This window comes from Pseudophryne corroboree, chromosome 5 (genome assembly GCF_028390025.1).
Source record: "Pseudophryne corroboree isolate aPseCor3 chromosome 5, aPseCor3.hap2, whole genome shotgun sequence".
Classification (NCBI taxonomy): domain Eukaryota; kingdom Metazoa; phylum Chordata; class Amphibia; order Anura; family Myobatrachidae; genus Pseudophryne; species Pseudophryne corroboree.
The window spans coordinates 733,833,357-733,855,951 of record NC_086448.1 but is presented as its reverse complement, the minus strand read 5'-3'; the positions used below and the strand labels follow the sequence as shown (position 1 = coordinate 733,855,951).

Sequence of the window (22,595 nt, the reverse complement as noted above, 5' to 3'; positions counted from 1 at the left end):
ATTTTCCCCTGGGTATGGTCAGTGTTCTTTCTGGCCTTTGGTCCCTAAGACCCCATGTTATAGGTATTTTGATGTACTGTAAGTATTATGTATACTGCTTATCTTAAACCCATGCACTCATTATGTATACGGGGGCTATTCAGAGGTCATAGCCATTTTCAGGGACAGCCGATGAAGTCGCCTGCGTTTCCTGCGATTGGAAACATGGTGGTGGTGCGCCTGCCCAAGGGGTCAACCTCTATTTGAAGTTCTTGAAATGCAATCGCAATTCAATTATGACCTTGCCCTGTGCTGGGCAGCCTCCAGCATTCGAGAATCTGCAACCAACTCTGAATAACCCCCACAGTGTTTGTTACCCAGAATCATATTGCATACATCCCAACTGTCCCGATTTTCGTGGGACAGTCCCGTTTTTTTAGGGACTCTCTCGCTGTCCCTCCCACAGGCTGCAGTGTCCCGCTGTGTGTGTGTGTGTGTGTGTGGGGGGGGGGGGGGGGCGGCCAGTCGGGAGTCTCCTGTCAGTCACTGCTCTGTCTAGCAGAGCAGCAGTGAATAGACGCTGTGCACATGCGCACAGCATATATTCACGGGTGATAGAGGGACTGGGGGCATGCCAGCAGCTCACAGAGTGCTTGCTGGGGCCACGCCCCCTTTCCTATAGGCCATGCCCTCTTTTTCGGCCAGGATGTCCCTCCTTAACATCTCCCGATGCTGGGAAGTATGATATTGTACGTGTGCAAAAGTGTCAGCTTAAACCTAGTGCTTCTGAACTGTGTAACATATATTACATAAAAGACAACAGTAGATTACTGGTTTATACAAAAGAAACAAATACCTGTTAATAAACAGAACTATAGTATTACTCAGCAAATGTGTGTGTATGTACATGGGCAGACTAGAATGGCCAAGAGGTTCTTATCTGCTGTCAAATTCTACGTTTCTGTTTACAGTATGTTCCTTTTATTGGTTATCTTTTGTCTGAGAAGCCTGAAGATAAACCCTTCACAATTTGCCTGACGTCACTGGATTTTGTAAAATGATATTTTCCCATCATGCAGTGCCTGCCAGTCTATTCTTAGCAGCAGAGGTTAGCTGTACAAAATGCAATTACATGTTAAACAATAAAGGCCCATTCATCAATCCTTAAAGCAGGTGAAAAGATTAATTTGCACCTACTGGACTTTTGTAGGGTTGAAGTACTGGAGCTAATCAATACATAGATAATGCAGCAGATATCAGGGATATTTCCTACTTACCTTGAAGTCCCAATAATGTCTACAGTCCCCATAGTCTAGTACAGTGGTTCTCAACCACAACCCTCAAGGTCATGTTTTCATACCTCCCAACATCTTTAGAAGGCAGCCCAGGACACCCTTGAGCGTCAAAGCCCAACCGGCCAAAAGGAGTGTGGCTTATGGGAAAGGGGTGTGGCTTCATGGCAGTGCTGTAATCGACAGCCACGCCCCTGTTTTGTGACTGTGGGGTCATGTCCAGCGCTCTATGAACTGCTGGCATGCTCCCAGTCCCTCTGTTTCTTGTGAATAGACACGCCGTCATCTGTGATGCGTCATTGATGTTTTGTTCCAACCACTGTGGTTTTTTCAATGTCCTCCGCTTCATAAGTACGAACGGAGCTGGAGCTGCATTTTTTAGTTGAATGGGATCCCTACTGTATACTGAGAATGACATATGTGCCTGTGGAAAATAAGGGGAAAACACTATGCCAAAAATGCAGCTCCAACTCCATTCATACTTATGAAATATTTGCCATGTATAAGCGGTTACCAAGATGGATTGGAAGGATAAGCTTCTAGTGGTGACAGAGTGCGGAGGACACGCAGCGTGTGATATGTGGTCACGTTATCGGGAAGACCGGTGTCACGACCACCGGCCAATTCTCCAGATACGCCAATCCGAGAATCGTCGTGCGTGACTACGGGATTACTTTAAACCCTAAACTGCCACCAGCAAGAAGGTTTAGCGACTAGACGCAAGGTCGTCTTCACTTCGGCCTATTCATACAATTATTAATAAGTCACAAAATAATAGCATGAACCATGAGGCTTTTGGGCATAAGAACACAGACCAGAACTAAAAATGAGATGTTTAATTTCAAGAATATCTTCAGAGCTTTTAGTTACAAAAAAGAGTTACAAAGATTATGAGAAATATTTAAAAGTACACACAGATCAGGATACAATATAAAATAAAACAAAAGTGGAGGATAATTTCAGAAACCTAACTTACTCAGCAGCAGGTAAGCCTTCTGTTTGGAGGGATTTCACAATGTAAGAGATATGGTACACTCCCAGCTCCTGGCTGCTTCCCTCAGAAATGAACAACTAGTGTGGCTGAGAGGGGCAGATATAACCCCCTCACAGCTACGGCCCCCACCTTTTCCTTAACTGTCTCAATGCTGTGTACCTGGGCAGTGAGAAACCAGATTTACTTTTTCCACTTTCAACAGCTGTCTTTCTTTTAAGTTTCAAGATGTCAGGTTTCTTGACCTGTGATGTTCCTCCTAACTGTAGTTTATAGCTTCTTAGATAAGGTAAGGGCCAAAAACTAACTTCTGACTCCCCACTATACATCAGTGTCCTCTACTCCCATATCTATGTAGCTATGAGTTCACTTAGAGGACAGGCTGGTAGCCATGATGTGTCCCAGACTCCATTACAATATACACATAGACATTACATACAAGTCTTATATCGCTGGATGCAAATGAATGTCCCATTTGCACACCCGGTGAGCGAAGGACATAGAAAAAACCACGGTGGGTGGAACAAAACATCGATGATGCGTCATAGATGACAGTGCGTCACGTGAGCGGGACAACCCCGGAAGCGGGATCACATATAACATGTGGTCTGGATTACATCATATGATTGGGGTTGCTAGGTAAATGACTCAGTTGATAGGTAAGTTCATAGTGCACAGGAGCATGGACATATAGGTAATAAATGTATAGGGATCAGCTGTGCTGGGACCAATGGGAATCAAGTGAGAGGGATATATACTTTACCTGGGACATTTGTTAGACATGCACATCAGGATCTGACCTTGAGAAAGACCCGGGGAGGGTCGGAACGCGTGGGTGCCCTTGAACAGACCCCGTTTGGATGGATGGTGGTGCACTTGTACTAATCCGACGTGTGAAAGGGACCTGAGGCCAGAGAATCCCCTTGGTGCAGCTGGGAGGTAAACTGGAGATACACGCTTTTAAGACCTGACGTGAGCCATTTCTCTCTGACGGACGGTAATTGGACAGTTTTTCCATCATTCTGAGGGGGGCAGTCCGATTGTGAATGTCTATGCAACAATTGTGTGGCCATTTTTTTTCTCTTTTTTTTTCAAGGATTTTACAAATTCGTGTGGTGTTATTATCTGCTCTTAAAACCTTTTATGTGTAGTAATAAATTATGCCATTTATACAGTATCACACTATCTTTCTGCATATTGCTTCATTTTCTGGTAACCTCTGAGACAAGGCATTGTGGGTTTTTCCCGATACAAGAGGAGGGCCGGTGTATGAAACAGAGAGAAATATACTGTATTGTGAATCATATCATCGTAAATTACATCGCTGGTGAAGTGGTATTTTATGTATCGTTTATATCTGTAATGTGGTGGAGGTAGGAGAAGCCTCTTTTAGATTACTGCACTAGCTGCTGTGCGCACTATTGGAACTTCTGAACATGTATTTACGTATGCTGATAGATGTTACTTTCACAATCTCCCTGAAATGCTTTTTAAATAGTAGGCAAGTATGCCTGAGCCCCGCTCCTTCCTACCGTCCATCCCCCCCACACTGCATCCCCTCCAGCAGTGTAAATGACTGCTGCTAGCAATTAGCAGCAGAATTGGCAATTGCCAATGGTAAGGATCTCAGAGGAACGGCTGCTTTTTGGATATTTACTAGCTCTGGTAATATGGTATCTGACACCGCACTTGCATCAAGTCAGATACCAAAGTAGCAGGGTTCAAAATGCCCATCAAGTGACTATGGAAAGTTAATTCTTTAAACTATATTAGGTGTCAAATATAACCTACTAAATTCTCTAGAAAATTTGGACAACTGAAGCCTTATCTTTCTGTCCATTGGATCCACAATTGCCAAAACTAATCCCTCTGTAGGCAAAATGATACTATAGCCTCAGCTATTACATAAAAGTGTCTAATTACCACTGCCATAGAAAGTCACCAGTCGGCACAATTCACAATTAAAACCTCACCACGGTACTGCAGGTTTTGTCAGGCATGGTGTGTTTCACACTTTAATAAATTAAATTACCACCATACTGTACATTATATTCCACTAAACGCCTCACTAATCTTAAAACTTTAGAGAATCAGAGGTTAGGCTTGTTCAATGTTGGAGCCAAGAAAAAAGAAAAAAAACCTCCACAAAAATGGCGCACACAGTTATTACTTAAGTAAATAAGCTGAATCAATCTCGAAACTTTTCAATGAGCTTTGTAACCTCAAAGAAGAAAATAAATCACAATGGTATATTATCGTCACAACATTTTAAATAAAATAAAATCTCTTTTAGAGGAACTCATACCAGTTGGAACGTCTACCAGATTAATGATAGACTAAATGCACATCTGAACATCAGAAAGGTTGTAGAACTGCTCCTTAGATAGAGTCCTCTTCCCGTCTCCTCTGATCAGAGGACTCTATCTAAAGGTGGGTACACACTAGTAGATATATCTGCAGATCAATTGATCTGCAGATATATCTATGGACAGATTGGGCAGTGTGTTCAGCATACACACTGCCCGATCCGTCGGGGACTGACGTCATGAACTGGGCGGGCGTGTACACACGCCCGCCCAGTTCAGCTGTCAATCACCGCCGGCCACCGCAGCATGTGTACGGTACACACAGCGACGCGCCAATATATCGGTAGATATATTGGCCGTCGGCTGTGCTGCGCGGCCGACGCGATTGTCTGTGAACGACGGAGTTCACAGACGTATCGGCCGTACACACTGGCCGACGGTCCCGCGATATATCGGCCGTTCAAGAGAACGGCCGATATATCGACCAGTGTGTACGGGCCTTAAGGAACAGTTCTCATATTGGATAATAAGAGATGCTGTGCTACTGTAATATAGGCTAATGTGTGCGCGTACACAGATCGCAGCCCAACCTCATGCAGAATTAATCTTACTCCTAAAAGTACACATTTTCTACACGATCCAACTTCAGCCAAACTAATAGTTACTGTATTTCAGTGTCCTTCCCAATAAATATTGTCAATCAGGTTCCATTGCTTTGTAGCACAGCCTCCTTGCTGAAGTTAATGAATTAAAATACAGATATGTCCTCTTGCACAAGGCACAGTAAAACAAATGTCATTAAAATAATGCAAACTAGGCTATATTTCATTTCAAATTTTATTTTTACTCCTCTAGGTCACCTTCATCTCCACATAACCCAGTAACCATGTGACTGACTGAATAAAACAAATATATGTAATTTAAAATAATAAAAGTTTCAATGAACCGGCAGTTCCCGTGCAGCTCTGCTAACGTTGGGCTTTTTTTTTTTTGTTGCCAAAAATGCATCTTTATGTGAATGGGTTCAGCATGATTTACTGTCGGGCGAGATGCCGGCTGTCAGAATACTGACAACGGCATCTCGTCCGTCAGTATGCCGGCACTGGGGCGAGCGCAAAGAGTCCCCTCGCCATGCAGCGGGCTCACGGACACCCACGAGTGGGAATAGCCTCTGTGAGCCGGAATTCCAGCTGTCGGTATTGTCAGCAGTCGGGATTCCGGCGTCGGTATCCTGGCCGCCGGGTTCCCGACTGCCGGTAACTTAACTGCATCCTATGTGAATAATATGCATTTTTGGGGAAAATGCATGAAAATACTCCCAGTGCTAGCAAATGCGCTCACGACTAGGCTCGACTAGAAGTACTAACGTGACTGCAGCAACGATGTAGGATGACACATCTGTATACGTCCTATGCTCTCTGTCAACATTGGGACACAGAAAGAGTACCTGTACTACTGTAAGAAAACTTCTTAATAATAACTTGGGAATAAGCCTTGGAGGTATCTGGGCTCTAAGTCGACCATGAAAAGGTCAACACTCATTAAGTCGACCATTAATGGTTGACATGCAGGTCGACATGGACAATAGATCGACATGTCAAAGGTCAACAGTGCTAATGGTCAAGAGGTACAAAAGGTGAACAGGTGCAAATGGTTTTGGTGTTTTTTTAAGCATGTTAATCAACTTTTTCATACCATCCACGTGTACTACGATTGGGAATAGTAACCTACGAAGTGAAGCAAGCCATGCGAGGGGACGCGGTACACTAATTGAGGTTCAACGTGTTTTGATTGCGAAAATGACAAAAAAAAACTTTAAAATGTGTCAATCTTTTCTCATGTCGACCTTTTTATGTGTCAACCTTTTGACCCTGTCAACCTTTCCTTTTGTCAGGTCGACCTTTTTGTGTGTCGACCTTTTGACGCTGTTGACCTAATGCATATCGACCAATAGTTGTCGACCTAAAGACTGTAGACCTTTGTAATGTAGGTCTGGTGATCCACACCTGCACAAGGGGCACAATAACAGAGTCAGCCCACTGTCCCTCTTATTATTATTATCCTTTATTTATATGGCGCCACAAGGGTTCCACAGCGCCCAATTACAGAGTACATATGCACATAATCAAAACAGGAAAACAGTGACTTACAGTTGAAGACAATATAGGACAAGTACAGGGTAACTAAGCTTATCTACACCAGTAAACAACATAGAGATAAGTTCCAGGTGGCCTAAAAACTGCAGGATCTGGGCAGTTGAGGATTATTAAAGTAAGAAAAGTATAAGCACATGAGGGAAGAGGGCCCTACTCGTGAGAGCTTACATTCTAAGGGGAGGGGTAGACAGACAGGGGTGACACAGATGGGGTACATAGAGAACGTGGAACAGAGGGTTAGGATGAGATTTGGCTGGGTTTGGTAAAGAAATGGGTCTTAAGAGCCCGTTTGAAGTTTTGTAGAGAGGTGGAGAGTCTGAGGGGGAGAGGTAAAGAATTCCAGAAAAGAGAGCAGCACGTGAAAAATCTTGGAGATAGGAGTGGGAGGAAGTAATCAGAAGACAGGAGAGTCGGCGTGCATTAGCACAGCGAAGAGGACGGGTGGGAGGGTAAAGGGAGATAAGGTCAGAGATGTGAATGGGAGAGGAGTGGGTGAGTGCTTTGTAAGTGAGTGTGAGAAGTTTGAATTGGATTCTGAAAGGGAAGGGAAGGGCCTGTAGGAGAGGGGAGGTGGACGTAGTGCGTTTGGTGAGGAAGATGAGCCGGGCAGCAGCATTGAGGATAGATTGGAGTGGAGAGAGGTAATTGTCAGGGAGGCCAGTTAGGAGGAGATTACAGTAGTCCAGTCTGGAAATAATCAGTGAGTGAATAATGATCTTAGTGGCATCCTGGGTGAGAAAAGGTCTGATTCTGGAAATGTTGAGATGAAAATGACAGGTTTGTGAGAGGTGCTGAATGTGTGGTTTGAAGGAGAGGGAGGAGTCAAGGATTACGCCAAGACAGCGTACTTGGGGGCTAGGGGAGATAGTCGTGCCATCAATGGATAATGAGATTGTGGGAGGTGAGGCTGTGCAGGAGGGTGGGAAGATGATCAGCTCAATTTTAGACATGTTGAGATTAAGAAAGCACTGGGACATCCAGGAAGAGATAGCAGAAAGACAGTTTGAGGTACGAGTGAGGAGAGCCGTGGAGAGATCAGGGGAGGATAGGTAGATTTGAGTGTCATCAGCATAGAGGTGGTATTGGAAGTTAAAAGAACTAATGAGTTCACCTAAAGAGGACGTATAGAGAGAGAAAAGAAGAGGACCAAGAACAGAGACTTGGGGGACACCAACAGTTAGTGGAAGTGGGGGGGAGGTAGCATCATGAGAGGAGACAGAGAAGGAACGATTAGAGAGGTAGGAGGACAGCCAGGAGAGGGCAGTATCACGCAGACCAAGAGTGTGAAGGATTTGCAGAAAGAGAGGGTGGTCCACAGTGTCAAAAGCAGCAGAGAGGTCAAGAAGAATAAGCAGAGAGTAGTGGCCCTTAGATTTGGCTGCATGGAGGTCATTGCAGACTTTTGTGAGGGCAGTTTCAGTGGAGTGGAGAGAACGGAAACCAGACTGGAATGGGTCAAGCAGTGAGTGAGAGGAAAGAAAGGCAGTGAGGCGATTATAGACAATACGCTCAAGAAGTTTGGAGGCAAAGGGGAGGAGAGAGATGGGTCGATAGTTGGAGAGAGTGTTAGGATCAAGGGTGGGATTTTTAAGAATAGGGGAGACAAGAGCATGCTTGAAGGCAGAGGGGACTGTGCCTGATGAGAGGGAGAGATTGAGAAGGTGAGCAAGATGGGAACAGGCAGAAGGAGAGAGGTAGCGGAGGAGGTGGGAGGGGATAGGGTCGAGCGGGGAGGTTGTAGCGGAGGGGGGAACGGATGAGGGCCATGACTTCCTCGCCAGATACATGGGAGAAAGATGTCAGAGTTGGTAAGAGGGAAGGGGAGGGGTGGCAAGGGATGGGTGGTGGCTGGTTGCTGGTCTGGTGGGATGTGATATCCTGACGTATGGAGTCAATCTTGGATGTGAAATAAGTGGCAAAGTCAAGAGCACACAATGAGGAAGGGAGAGGAGGTGGTGGTGGGCAGAGGAGGGAGTTAACAGTGGCAAAGAGGCGCCGGGGGTTGGAAGACTGGGTAGAGATGAGGATTTTGAAGTATGATTGTTTAGCGAGGGAAAGGGCAGCACTGAAGGATGAGAGAATTAATTTGAAATGGAGGAAGTCTGCTTTAGAGCGTGATTTCCTCCACTGTCGCTCCGCAGTACGTGAGCATTTTTGTAGATATCTGGTGCATTTGGTGTGCCAGGGCTGAGGTGTTGATTTGCGAGGGTGACTAGTGGTTGGCGGAGCAACAGAGTCAAGGGCAGAAGTAAGAGATGCATTGGATGTGGCTTGTTCAGGGCATGTGAGAGAGAGAAGAGGAGAGAGAAGTGAGTCAAACAGGGAGGATAGGGATGAGGTGTCAATAGCCTCAATGTTACGCTTAGTGATGGTAGCCTTAGGAGGGAGAGATGGGGAAGCAGAGATAGATAAGTTGAAAGAGAGCAAGTGGTGGTCAGAGAGGGGAAAAGGGGAATTGGAGAAATCAGAAATATCACAGCGGTGAGTGAAAACCAGATCCAGTGAGCTCCCGTTCACATGGGATGGTGAGGTGGTCCACTGGGAGAGACCAAGTGAAGAGGTGAGGTTAAGGAGTTTAGAGGCAGGTGATTTTGTGGGGTTATCGATAGGGATGTTGAAATCACCCTCTCACTTCTGTTTCCTGATCCTGTTTACCAGCACAAAAAATGATCATTTAAAATAGAATTTTAATTACCTACCGGTAAATCCTTTTCTCTTAGTCCATAGAGGATACTGGTGTTCCATTTAGTACCATGGGGATGTACCAAACTCCCAAACTGGATGGGAGAGTGCTGAGGTTCCTGCAGAACTGATTGACCAAAGTGAAGGTCCTCAGAGGCTAAAGTATCGAACTTGTAGAACTTAGCAAACGTGTTCGAACCAGACCAAGTAGCCGCTCGGCAGAGCTGTATAGCCGAGACACCTCAGGCAGCCGCCCAGGAAGAACCCACCGACCTAGTAGAGTGGGCCTGTACAGATTTTGGAACTGGCAAACCTGCCGTGGAATAAGCATGCTGGATAGTGAACCTGATCAAGCGTGCAATTGTCTGCTTTGAAGCAGGACACCCAGTTTTATTGGGATCATATAGAACGAACAGCAAGTCGATAACTGGAACCACAATAGGTTGGTTGATGTGAAACGCAGACACCACTTTCGGAAGAAATTGCTGACGAGTTCTGAGTTCAACTCTGTCCTCATGGAAAATTAAATAGATTAAATAGGGGCTCCGACACATGTCTTGCTGAAGCCAAGGACAACAGTGTGACGGTCTTCCACGTAAGATATTTTACGTCCACCTCCTGTAATGTTTCAAACCAGTCCGATTGGAGGAACTGCAGCACCAAAAACGTCTGGACCTCAGGGAGAGAAACCAATTGTTTTTGAAAGAAAATGGACAAGGCTGAAATCTGGACCTTTATGGAGCCCAGACGTAGGCCCACATCCACACCTGTCTGCAGAAAAAACAGGAAACGTCCCAGGTGAAATTCCACCGCAGAATAAGTTCTGCTCTCACACCAAGAGATCTATTTCTTCCAAATACGGTGGTAAAGTTTAGACGTTACCTCCTTCCTGGCTTGGATCATAGTCGGGATAACTTTGTTAGGGATCCCTCTTCTGGCTAGAATCAGCCGTTCAACTTTCCATGCCGTCAAACATAGCCGCGGTAAGTCCTGATAGACGAATGGGCCCTGTTGCAGAAGATCCGATCCTCGCGAAGAGGTAGAGGCCACGAATCTTCGAGGAGCATCTCCAGAAGGTCTGCATACCAGGCCCTTCTTGGCCAGTCCAGAGCAATGAGTATTGCTTGAACCTTTTCCCTTTTTATTCTTTTGAGAATTCTTGGGATCAGAGGAAGTGGAGGAAACACATACACCATCTAATAGACCCATGGAGTCGTCAGAGCGTCTACCGCCACTGCCTGTGTGTCTCTCGACCTGGAACAATACCGCTTGAGCTTCTTGTTGAGACGAGAGGCCAGCATGTCGATTTGTGGATAACCCCACCAACGTGTCAATAACCTGAACACTTCCGAGTGAAGGCCTCACTTTCCCAGGTGCAGGTCGTGTCTGCTGAGGAAGTCTGCTTCCCAGTTGTCTACTCCCGGAATAAAGACCGCTGACAATGCCACAGCGTTTTTTGCTACCGAGAGGAGAATTCTTGACACCTCTGACATTGCTGCTCTGCTTTTCGTTCTGCCCTGTCGGTTTATGTACGTCGCTACAGTCTCATTGTCCGACTGGACCTGAATGCCCCGATCGTGAAGATAATAAGAGGCCTGCAGAAGTGTGTTGTATATGAGTTCCAGAATGTTGACTGGAAGGATGACTTCCTGACTTGACCATCTTTCTTGAAATTGCACCCCCAACCTCTGAGGCTTGCGTCCGTAGTTAACAGGATCCAGTCCTGAATACCGAACTTCTGACGAGGTGAGAAATCTGTACCCACCACAGAAGGGAGATCCTGGCTTTGGTGACAGACGGATCCTCTGGTGCATGTGAAGATGCGATCCGGACCATTTGTCCAACAGATCGAGCTGGACGGGTCTTGTGTGAAACCTTCCGTATTGAAGCACCTCGCAAGAGGCCACCATTTTCCCCAGAAGGCGAATACTTGATGCACCGATATCCGGGTTGGCTTCAGGACATCCGGAACCTTAAACTGGTTACCAATGCCTTTTCCAACGGAAGGAACACTTTCTGTGACTCCGTGTCCAGTACCATTCCCAGGAATGGGAGCCTTCATGTTGGCTCTAGGTGAGATTTTGGAAGGTTCAGAATTCACCCGTGATCCTGGAGAAGTTTGGTTGAGAGAGCAATGATGTCCAGCAACAGTCAGAAGATCGTCCAGGTACGGAATTATATTCACTCCCTGATTGCGGAGTATAAACATCATCTCTGCCATCACTTTAGTGAACACCCTCGGTGCCGTGGAGAGACCAAATGGCAGGGCCTGGAACTGGTAGTTACAGTCTTGCAGTGCAAACCGTAGATAAGCCTGATGAGGTGGCCAGATCGGAATGTGAAGGTACGCATCCTTGATATCCAGAGACACTAGGAATTCCCCTTCCTCCAGACCTGAGATCACCACTCTCAGAGATTCCATCTTGAACTTGAACACTCTTAAGAACGGGTTCAAGGACTTGAGGTTCAGAATTGGTCGTACCGAACCGTCCGGTTTTGGTACTACAAACAAGTTGGAATAGTACCCCTTGTTGTGCAGATGAGGTGGAACTGGAACAATGACTTGAGTCTGTACTAGTTTTTGGATGGCCTGCTGTAAAGTTATACTTGCCTCTTGTGAAGCTGTTAAGCTTGATTTGAAGAATCTGTGAGGTGGGAGCTCTTGGAATTCCAGTCTGTAGCCCTGGGAAAAAAGATATATGACCCAGGGATCCCGGCACAAACTTGACCAAATGTGATTAAAGAATTTTAGTCGGGCTCCCACCTGACATTCCTCCAGGCATCGCGGTCCACCGTCATGCTGAAGGCTTTGAGGAAGTAGAGCCTGAGCTTTGTTCCTGAGCACCTGCAGTTGCTGGTTTGCATGGTTTACCTCTTGCTCCTCTGGAGGCCGTAGAAGCACCTCTAGATTTTCCCTTAATCTTGGATGTCCGAAAGGACTGCAAATTTGAAGCTGAATAAGCTTTCCTGGCTTGGGGAGCTGCGGAAGGAAGATATGTAGACTTACCCGCAGTAGCTTTGGAGATCCATGTGTCTAGTTCGTCTCCAAACAAGGCCTCTCCTGTGAATGGTAGGCCTGCCACACCTTTCCTGGAGTACGCATCAGCAGTCCACTAATGTAGCCACAAGCCCCTGTGTGCTGACACTGCCATAGAGGTGGTGCGTGCATTAAGCAAGCCTATCTCTTTTATGGCTTCCACCATAAAGTTCGCAGAGTCCTGTATATGCTGCAGGAGTAAAACAACATCCCCCCTAGACAAGGAATCTAACCCCTCAATTAGGTTACCTGACCATTTAGCAATGGCTTTTGTGATGTACGCACATGCAATAGTGGGTGTCTGAGCCACCCCAGCAGCTGTGGACAATGATTTGAGTGTAGTCTCAGTTTTACAATCAGCCGTGTCTTTTATGGAGGCTGCACCAGGGACAGGCAATACAACTTTTCGTGACAGCCTAGAGACTCATGCGTCCACTATCGGTGGATTTTCCCATCTTTTCCTATTCTCCAGAGGAAAAGGAAAAGATGAGAGTAACCTTTTAGGGATTTGAAATTTCTTATCAGGATGAACCCACGGTTCTTCAAACAGGGTATTAAATTCCTTAGACACAGGAAAAGTGACTGAGGACTTCTTTTTTTACACTCCTCTGACACCTTATCAGGAATTTGCAGAACCTCTCTGATAGCCTCTACAAGAGCCTCTATTCCCTGTGACAGAGTAGCACATCCCCTCTCCAAATCCCCCTCACCCTCCTCCATGTCTGACCCGTCAGCATCAGAGTCAGACTGCAGGTGTCACACCCCGCGGGCAGCGGCGGCCGCGCTTACCTCTGCGGGTGTCCTGGATGGCCTGGCGTCTCTCTCCTCCGGCGGCCTCGGGGGTCCGGCGTCGGGTCGGCGGGTCTCTCCGGCGGCTCCCGGAGCAAGTGCGCCGCCATACTGTTCTGGATTAGGTAGGCGGAGCGGGGCTGACGTCATCTGCCCGCTCCGCCAATCAGACTAAGGCGGGAGGTTCAAAGCCAGACGCCGAGCAGGGAGCCGGCGCCTGTGTATCATCATTCTGCCTGTCAGAAGCCGTGATCTCCAGAGCTCCCTTGTTCCTGTTTCCGCTGTGCCTTCCAGTATACCCGTGTTTCCTGTGTCTCAGTGTTTCCAAGCACCTCCGTGCCTCCAAGCGCCCGAGCGCCATCAAGCACCTCCGTGCCTCCAAGCGCCTGAGCGCCATCACGCACCTCCGTGCCTCCGAGCGCCATCACGCACCTCCGTGCCTCCAAGCGCCCGAGCGCCATCAAGCACCTCCGTGCCTCCAAGCGCCCGAGCGCCATCAAGCACCTCCGTGCCTCTAAGCGCCCGAGCGCCATCACGCACCTCCGTGCCTCCAAGCGCCCGAGCGCCATCACGCACCTCCGTGCCTCCAAGCGCCCGAGCGCCATCAAGCACCTCCGTGCCTCCAAGCGCCCGAGCGCCATCAAGCACCTCCGTGCCTCCAAGCGCCCGAGCGCCATCACGCACCTCCGTGCCTCCAAGCGCCTGAGCGCCATCAGCACCTCAGTGCCACAGAACCTCAGCACCTCGGTGCCTCAGCACCTCAGTACCACAGAACCTCAGCACCTCGGTGCCTCAACACCACAGAAACTCAGCACCTCAGTACCTCGGCACCTCAGTGCCACAGAACCTCAGTACCTCGGTGCCTCAGCACCTCCAGCATCTCAGTGCCTTCAGTACCTCAATAACACCAGCACCTCTGTACCTCAGCACTTAGCACTTTTACTAGTCTTGTTTTTCAGGAGACCTTCAAGCATTCCTCTGTGCTTCCTGCTTACCGTCTTCATCCTGTATGAAGAAGACCTACATCCGGCCATCTCTATTGCGACCCAGTAGCGGTTCCTCTTCCCAGTCACCGGAAGAAGCCCCGAGTCCACAACACCCTTCGACCAGGTCAGTGATAGCAGGATATGGGCCAGAGATTGTTTTTGCAGACAAATGGGAGGGGATTGAGACGCTGGTTTGGGGACTGAGTCTCTAAACTCATCCACAGTCTGTCTTAAGTATTGCGTCTTTTTCTCATTGCGGGATAGTTTTGTAGAAATATTTGAGATCATTCCCTTAAAGGAATTAACCCACTCCGGTTCATCCCCACTATTCTGGGAAGGTGCACTGCCCTGAGTACCCAGTATTGAGCCCCCTGGTGAAGAGGAACTCTCCGCTGTACAAGAAACACACTCTTTGCCTGACATAATGTAAATGTGACAGCACACACATAGGACAAGGTTAAGCACAGTAACCCACAAAGAGCCCTTCAGGGAGACACAGAGTTATTTGGAGCCAGCCCCCACCGTGCTCTTATTGCTAATGCCAAGCTTAGCTGGGTCGCATACTAAGTACCTTGATAGGGGACTTAGTACACTAATAATCGCTTTCCCCCCTGCTATGATGCCCTGGTACCGCAGAGGTAATCTGGGGTCTCTCCGGAGGAGCTGCGCGTCCCTGTCAGTCAGCGTCTGTGTCCACTGCAGAGGGAAAATGGCGCTGGTGAGCTGCTGGATCCGCTCATAGTGAAGGCCCCGCCCCTTCAATGGCGTGCGGTCTTACCGCTTTTTTTATATTGGCTGAGGTAATCTGGTGCCTTAAAATGGAGAGAAAAACGTTTTAAGGCTGTTTTTGCCAGTGTGGGTACTGTGTACAGTGTACTGAGACGCAGCTGTGTACTATGTCTGGAGACGCATTCCGCCCGGCTAGAAGCCGTGCGTCTCCGTACCCTCCTGCCGCCATAATGGCCGGCGACCCTCTACCCAGGACGCCAGCTTAGTACTCACCACTCTTCATTCTTCTGGCTCTATTAGGGGTGGCAGCGTGCTGCGGGAATGTACACTCGCCGTGGTGGGGCTTGCGAATAGTTCCCTCAGGAGCTCAGTGTCCTGTCAGTGGGGAACAGGACCATCAACCCTTCAAGAGGTTGCCCCCCCCCCCCCCCCCCCCTAAGTCCCGCGAAGCAGGCAATCTGATGCCAGCCAGCCCTGCCTGAAAATAACAAACATAAAAAATAAATGCAGAAAACTCTTCAGGAGTTTCCATCAGCGTGACCGGCTCCTCTGGGCACATTTTCTAAACTGAGTTTGGTAGGAGGGGCATAGACGGAGGAGCCAGCCCACACTATCAAATTCTTAAAGTGCCCATGGCTCCTAGTGGACCCGTCTATACCCCATGGTACTAAATGGGACCCCAGTATCCTCTAGGACGCAAAAGAAATTACATTTATTTGTTTTATTCAGTCACATGGTTAATGGGCTATGCGGAAATGAAGGGGACCTAGAGGAGTAAAACATTTTTTTTCATGAAATATAGCCTAGTCTGCATTAATTTTAATGATATTTATTTCCCTGCCATTGTAAAGCTACTGTACAGTACACTAAGAATTTTACATCCAACATCTTCTTTTACAGCTTTTTTTTTTCACAGACGGCCATTTGCACACTGTATTGTATGGGCACCAGTATGCTAAGTGTGTCACCATGCACTATCCTGTTCTTCATCCACATTGATTCACACTTCCTGGAAGAAGATCAAGGCTGGACAATGGTAATGTGAGAACGGGATGTAGTCAGGTGACTGGTGGTTGGGATCCTGGCGGTCACCATATCGACGCGGACGCCGGCAGGGGCCCAGGGCTATACCCACTCATGGGTGTCCACGACACCCATAGCGAGCTCGCAAGGTGCTTCGTTGCATTCGCTACCCTGCCGGCATCCTGGCGTCGGTATGCTGACTGCATCCCGACCACCGGGCAGTGTTGTGTTGATCACACAAGTGAGATGGCATTGCACCTCGCTGTGTGCATACGCTCAGTGCAGCTTCTGCGCGTGCGCACAATTCACCGGCCTTCAGTCTGCGAATGCTGCTGCTGCAGCATCCAGGTCTGAATTAGGCCTGACATACAGTATAAACATAACTTTTGGCCTAGGGGTAACGTGAAAAAAAAATTCTGATACCCTAGTACGCTATGGTTCAAAAAAGTTTGGGAACCACTTTATTAGGGTATCCATTTATTGAAGTGTTCTACTTAATACCATAACAGGGCACACATAGCCATAAGGGCTCCAGAGAATTTGAGACTAGGTGCTCTATTTATAAAGATGTGAAAAGCTCTTTATGAACTGTCACCTGAGGTAAAAGGGCTTTCCACAGCTTCATGTAATTCTGCAAGTGGATTTCTGCAGACAAACCTCTGATTTCTTCTTCTTTAGTCTCCTTTTTTGGGCTTCCCCAAACAAACGTATGGGCAGTTCGGTATGATATACCAGCAGACGGGATGCCGGCTGTCAGTATACCAACTTCTGGAATACCGGCAACGAGGCAGCGGATCCCCTTGTGGGCTCGCTGCGCTCGCCGCGATGTGGGCTGGGGCGGGTGTCGGGATGCCGGCAGTCTGCAAAATGCCAGCTGTCGGGATTCCAGCGACAGTCTCCTAAACGTCGCTGGAAGGGGCCCATTTATTAACATTATTTTTACTAAAATAATGCGAAAAAGGTGTCTTTTCATATTATTTTAGTGTCACTCCAATATTTTAAAGGGCATTTGGAGCAGTTTTCATGAAAAACTGCTCCAAACCCTTTAATTCACTTTTTTTTTAGTAAGCCACATCGCATTCCCCGTACTTATAATGGGTGCAGTGTGTGCGGTGCACATGGGCCCCTGGGTCCAGAGGGGGCCCACACCGCACCCATTTCTTCTATACTTACCTTTCCGGCATCCATCGGCGACTGTGTGTGGGCCCCCTCCTCTCCTGTAACCATCACCGCCGCTGCTAGCGCACTGAGCGCTAGAGACTCTGGCACAGTGCCGGAGTCTATAGCGCATGTGCAGGACTCTGGAAAAATGGTGCGGCGACCATTTTTAGGAGTCCTGCGCATACGCTGAGAGCGCTAGCAGCGGCAGTGACGGTTACAGGTGAGGAGGGGGCCCACACACAGAGTCTGCACACGGGTCCCCTCCTCTCTAGAAACGCCGCTGCTTGGAGCTACTAACTTATGGGCAAGCCACGTAAAGCTGCCCATGGGAGAAGCAGCTGGTCCTGAGATCTACGCATGCAGCCCTGAGCATTTGCCCTTGCGACTTGTTGATCGTCATTGCAAAGCAGACGCTTACAGGAAACTTCAGACACTTGAATTGAAAAGGAAAATGGTTGGAGATAAGGGGTATTCATGGTATAAACACAGTCTCACCTGTGTCACATCCCGCTAGAATCTTTGCTGCAATTAGATACCTCTGCAGGGCAGTCACTGTAAATTGGGTTCTGTTGCATAACTTGGGTATAATCAACTTCCACAAAAGCATGATCGGTACACCAACATTCAGTGCGACAAGCATCTGGTTTTTCCTTTATTGTTCATCTATTGATGCACACCTCCCAACTGTTCCGCAAAATTTTTTGCAGGACAGTCCTGTTTTTTTTTAACTGTCCCACTGTCACAGCCGCAAGCCGCAGCGTCCCGTGGTGGTGGTGGTGGTGGGGGAGTTGGGAGGCTCCTGTTACTAGCTGCTCTGTCTAATCATGGTAGACAGTGTCTATTCATGGTAGACAGAGGGACTGGAGGCATGCCAGCAGCTCACAGGACATGCCCCCTAAATGACGAACGGCGAAGCCACACCCCTTTTCAATAGGTCATGCCCCCTTTTTGATTGCATGTTGCTCTGCCACACGAGGGAGTCCCAATTTAGAAAACTTCAGATGTTGGAAGTTATGCTGATGTCACATTGAGATCATACATATCTCAGTTTTTTTCTAGGTCACTAAACTATACAATAGTGAAACCATGATCCAATAGTTTTTGCGTGACGCTGGAACTCCAAAATGTTTTTTTCCTCTCCATAGTTCAGAAACAGTCCCTAGAAGTATATTTCTAGAGAACAAAATTGGTATCACAACCTTTACAGTTTTTTTTTTGCTATATGTATAGATAACTTTCAGTTAAACTAAATTTCGCCATCACATTTCTGCATTTACAGTAATTCCATACAGTAAGTACATACAGTAACTGTAGTACTAGATAACACCCACCTGTCCACTAGATGGCGCTCTGTTGGGAAGAACTTCACAGCCACAGGTATCCTCCAGTCAGAACTAAAGGCTCTGCATACTGTCCCATAAGCTCCCTTGTTAATAAACTTTAGGTCTGTAAGCTTTTGGTAAGGAATACCTTGCAGATTGCTACAGATACTAGAAGGCTCTATCAACAAGTTGTCCACTTGGTAATGTTCAGAAGATGAAGACCCAAGTTCCTGACTGTTGTCACTTGCTTTGTCCATCTTGTGAAACAATTCCGTGATGCAAAGCACCGTCAGATATAATGCCAGTCCAGTGTATGAGTCTTGTTACTACTGATACTGTACATCCTCTTCCTGGAAGAGCCAGAAACCACACACACAGCTCCCTCCCTCTCCTCCCCCTGTGTATTTCAGCCATGCATTCATCTACTGTAGGTGAAAGTGAAACCAGAGAAGAGAACTGGAAGTTCCTGTTTTGTCACACATTGCTGCTGTCACACTTAGGAAAATAGAAGAGAAAGAATAGATTTAAACGTAATGTAGGAGACGGGAAATAAAACATTGTTTTAAGTGACTGTTTTTCATGTGATTGGTGCAGTACTGTATTTGTAGGCACTTGTTCTCTACGGAGTACAGCAAACACAGCAGTCACTGCCTGCAGGAAAAGGAAATGCAGTTCTTTTTTCTTACAATGATTTCGCAATGTCATATACAGTACGTAATTCCCCAGCACTATAGCTTCCGTTACCGGGTGACATTATCCTTACTCTAAGTTTACCTGAAAATCCCCAAAATAGTAGAAATCCCCAGATTGTGATGTAGCTGGGGGTAAGATACTTGTGATCCCTAGTTATTACTCCTATATTAGACAATCTTCTGAGTTAACCACACCTACCTTAGTTTATTACATAACTAAGGGGCCCATTTATTAACATAATTTTTGCTAAAATAATTCAAAAAAGGTGTCTTTTCATATTATTTTAGTATCACTCCAATATATTAAAGGGCATTTGGAGCAGTTTTCATGAAAAACTGCTCCAAACCCTTTAATTCACTTTTTTTTTAGTAAGCCACATCGCATTCCCCGTACTTATAATGGGAAATGCGATATGGACGAATTTACGGGGGGAAAAAATGTGAAAAAACACTGCAGTGTGCCCTGTGATAATTTCGCCAGCTCGGGCTGGCGAAATCACAGCGCAGCACTCCGATAGGCAGGCATTTGCCCAGCTTTCTCTGCCCCTGGCAGAGAAAGCTGAGTGGAGACTGGGCTACAGTGATCAGCTGATCAAAGTGGAGGAATTATTATTTTTTTTTATTAAATAAAATACGATTTTACTTACCGATAAATCTATTTCTCGGAGTCCGTAGTGGATGCTGGGGTTCCTGAAAGGACCATGGGGAATAGCGGCTCCGCAGGAGACAGGGCACAAAAAGTAAAGCTTTTCCAGATCAGGTGGTGTGCACTGGCTCCTCCCCCTATGACCCTCCTCCAGACTCCAGTTAGGTACTGTGCCCGGACGAGCGTACACAATAAGGGAGGATTTTGAATCCCGGGTAAGACTCATACCAGCCACACCAATCACACCGTACAACTTGTGATCTAAACCCAGTTAACAGTATGATAACAGCGGAGCCTCTGAAAGATGGCTTCCTTCAACAATAACCCGAATTAGTTTACAATAACTATGTACAATTATTGCAGATAATCCGCACTTGGGATGGGCGCCCAGCATCCACTACGGACTCCGAGAAATAGATTTATCGGTAAGTAAAATCTTATTTTCTCTATCGTCCTAGTGGATGCTGGGGTTCCTGAAAGGACCATGGGGATTATACCAAAGCTCCCAAACGGGCGGGAGAGTGCGGATGACTCTGCAGCACCGAATGAGAGAACTCCAGGTCCTCCTTAGCCAGAGTATCAAATTTGTAAAATTTTACAAACGTGTTCTCCCCTGACCACGTAGCTGCTCGGCAAAGTTGTAATGCCGAGACCCCTCGGGCAGCCGCCCAAGATGAGCCCACCTTCCTTGTGGAGTGGGCCTTTACAGATTTAGGCTGTGGCAGGCCTGCCACAGAATGTGCAAGTTGGATTGTGCTACAGATCCAACGAGCAATCGTCTGCTTAGACGCAGGAGCACCCATCTTGTTGGGTGCATACAATATAAACAACGAGTCAGATTTTCTGACTCCAGCTGTCCTTGCAATATATATTTTTAATGCTCTGACAACGTCCAGTAACTTGGAGTCCTCCAAGTCACTTGTAGCCGCAGGCACTACAATAGGCTGGTTCAGATGAAATGCTGACACCACCTTAGGGAGAAAATGCGGACGAGTCCGCAGTTCTGCCCTGTCCGAATGGAAAATCAGATATGGGCTTTTGTAAGATAAAGCTGCCAGTTCTGACACTCTCCTGGCCGAAGCCAGGGCTAGAAGCATGGTCACTTTCCATGTGAGATATTTCAAATCCACCTTCTTTAGTGGTTCAAACCAATGAGATTTTAGAAAGTCCAAAACCACATTGAGATCCCACGGCGCCACTGGAGGCACCACAGGAGGCTGTATATGTAGCACTCCCTTAACAAAGGTCTGGACTTCAGGGACTGAAGCCAATTCTTTTTGAAAGAAAATCGACAGGGCCGAAATTTGAACCTTAATAGATCCCAATTTGAGACCCATAGACAATCCTGATTGCAGGAAATGTAGGAATCGACCCAGTTGAAATTCCACCGTCGGAGCACTCCGATCTTCGCACCACGCAACATATTTTCGCCAAATTCGGTGATAATCGTCCTTACGCCTCTTTGCCGTATAATTCTCAATACTTTTGGTATGAGAGGCAGAGGAGGAAACACATACACCGACTGGTACACCCAAGGCGTTACCAGCGCGTCCACAGCTATTGCCTGCGGATCTCTTGACCTGGCGCAATACCTGTCCAGTTTTTTGTTGAGGCGAGACGCCATCATGTCCACCATTGGTCTTTCCCAACGGGTTACCAGCAAGTGGAAGACTTCTGGATGAAGTCCCCACTCTCCCGGGTGAAGATCGTGTCTGCTGAGGAAGTCTGCTTCCCAGTTGTCCACTCCCGGGATGAACACTGCTGACAGTGCTATCACATGATTCTCTGCCCAGCGAAGAATCCTTGCAGCTTCTGCCATTGCACTCCTGCTTCTTGTGCCGCCCTGTCTGTTCACATGGGCGACTGCCGTGATGTTGTCCGACTGGATCAACACCGGTTTCCCTGAAGCAGAGGTTCTGCCTGGCTTAGAGCATTGTATATTGCTCTTAGTTCCAGAATGTTTATGTGAAGAGACGTTTCCAGGCTCGTCCATACTCCCTGGAAGTTTCTTCCTTGTGTGACTGCTCCCCAGCCTCTCAGGCTGGCGTCCGTGGTCACCAGGATCCAATCCTGTATGCCGAATCTGCGGCCCTCCAATAGATGAGCACTCTGCAACCACCACAGAAGAGACACCCTTGTCCTTGGAGACAGGGTTATCCGCAGGTGCATCTGAAGATGCGACCCTGACCATTTGTCCAACAGATCCCTTTGGAAAATTCTTGCGTGGAATCTGCCGAATGGAATTGCTTCGTAAGAAGCCACCATTTTTCCCAGGACTCTTGTGCATTGATGTACAGACACCTTTCCTGGTTTTAGGAGGTTCCTGACAAGCTCGGATAACTCCTTGGCTTTTTCCTCCGGGAGAAAAACCTTTTTCTGAACCGTGTCCAGAATCATCCCTAGGAACAGCAGACGAGTTGTCGGCATTAACTGGGATTTTGGAATATTCAGAATCCACCCGTGCTGTTTTAGCACTTCTTGCGACAGTGCTAATCCCATCTCTAGCTGTTCTCTGGACCTTGCCCTTATTAGGAGATCGTCCAAGTATGGGATAATTAATATGCCTTTTCTTCGAAGAAGAATCATCATCTCGGCCATTACCTTTGTAAAGACCCGAGGTGCCGTGGACAATCCGAACGGCAGCGTCTGAAACTGATAGTGACAGTTTTGTACAACGAACCTGAGGTACCCCTGGTGTGAGGGGTAAATTGGAACGTGGAGATACGCATCCTTGATGTCCAAGGATACCATAAAGTCCCCCTCTTCCAGGTTCGCTATCACTGCTCTGAGTGACTCCATCTTGA

At 47.3% G+C, this 22,595-nt stretch overlaps 1 protein-coding gene across 2 annotated transcripts in view; it reads right to left on the bottom strand.

The window, feature by feature from the left end:
- Positions 1 to 18,858, bottom strand: part of RIPK2 (receptor interacting serine/threonine kinase 2) — an 86,442-nt gene extending 67,584 nt beyond the window's left edge. Inside the window, exon 1 of one of the 2 annotated variants that reach the window (XM_063924069.1) lies at positions 18,463 to 18,858. In XM_063924069.1, the coding sequence (XP_063780139.1) occupies positions 18,463 to 18,710 (248 nt within the window). In that variant the 5' untranslated portion in view covers positions 18,711 to 18,858. The remainder of the gene's footprint in view (positions 1 to 18,462) is intronic. The other variant, XM_063924067.1, reaches the window with a different exon arrangement.
- Positions 18,859 to 22,595: the final 3,737 nt, after the last annotated feature.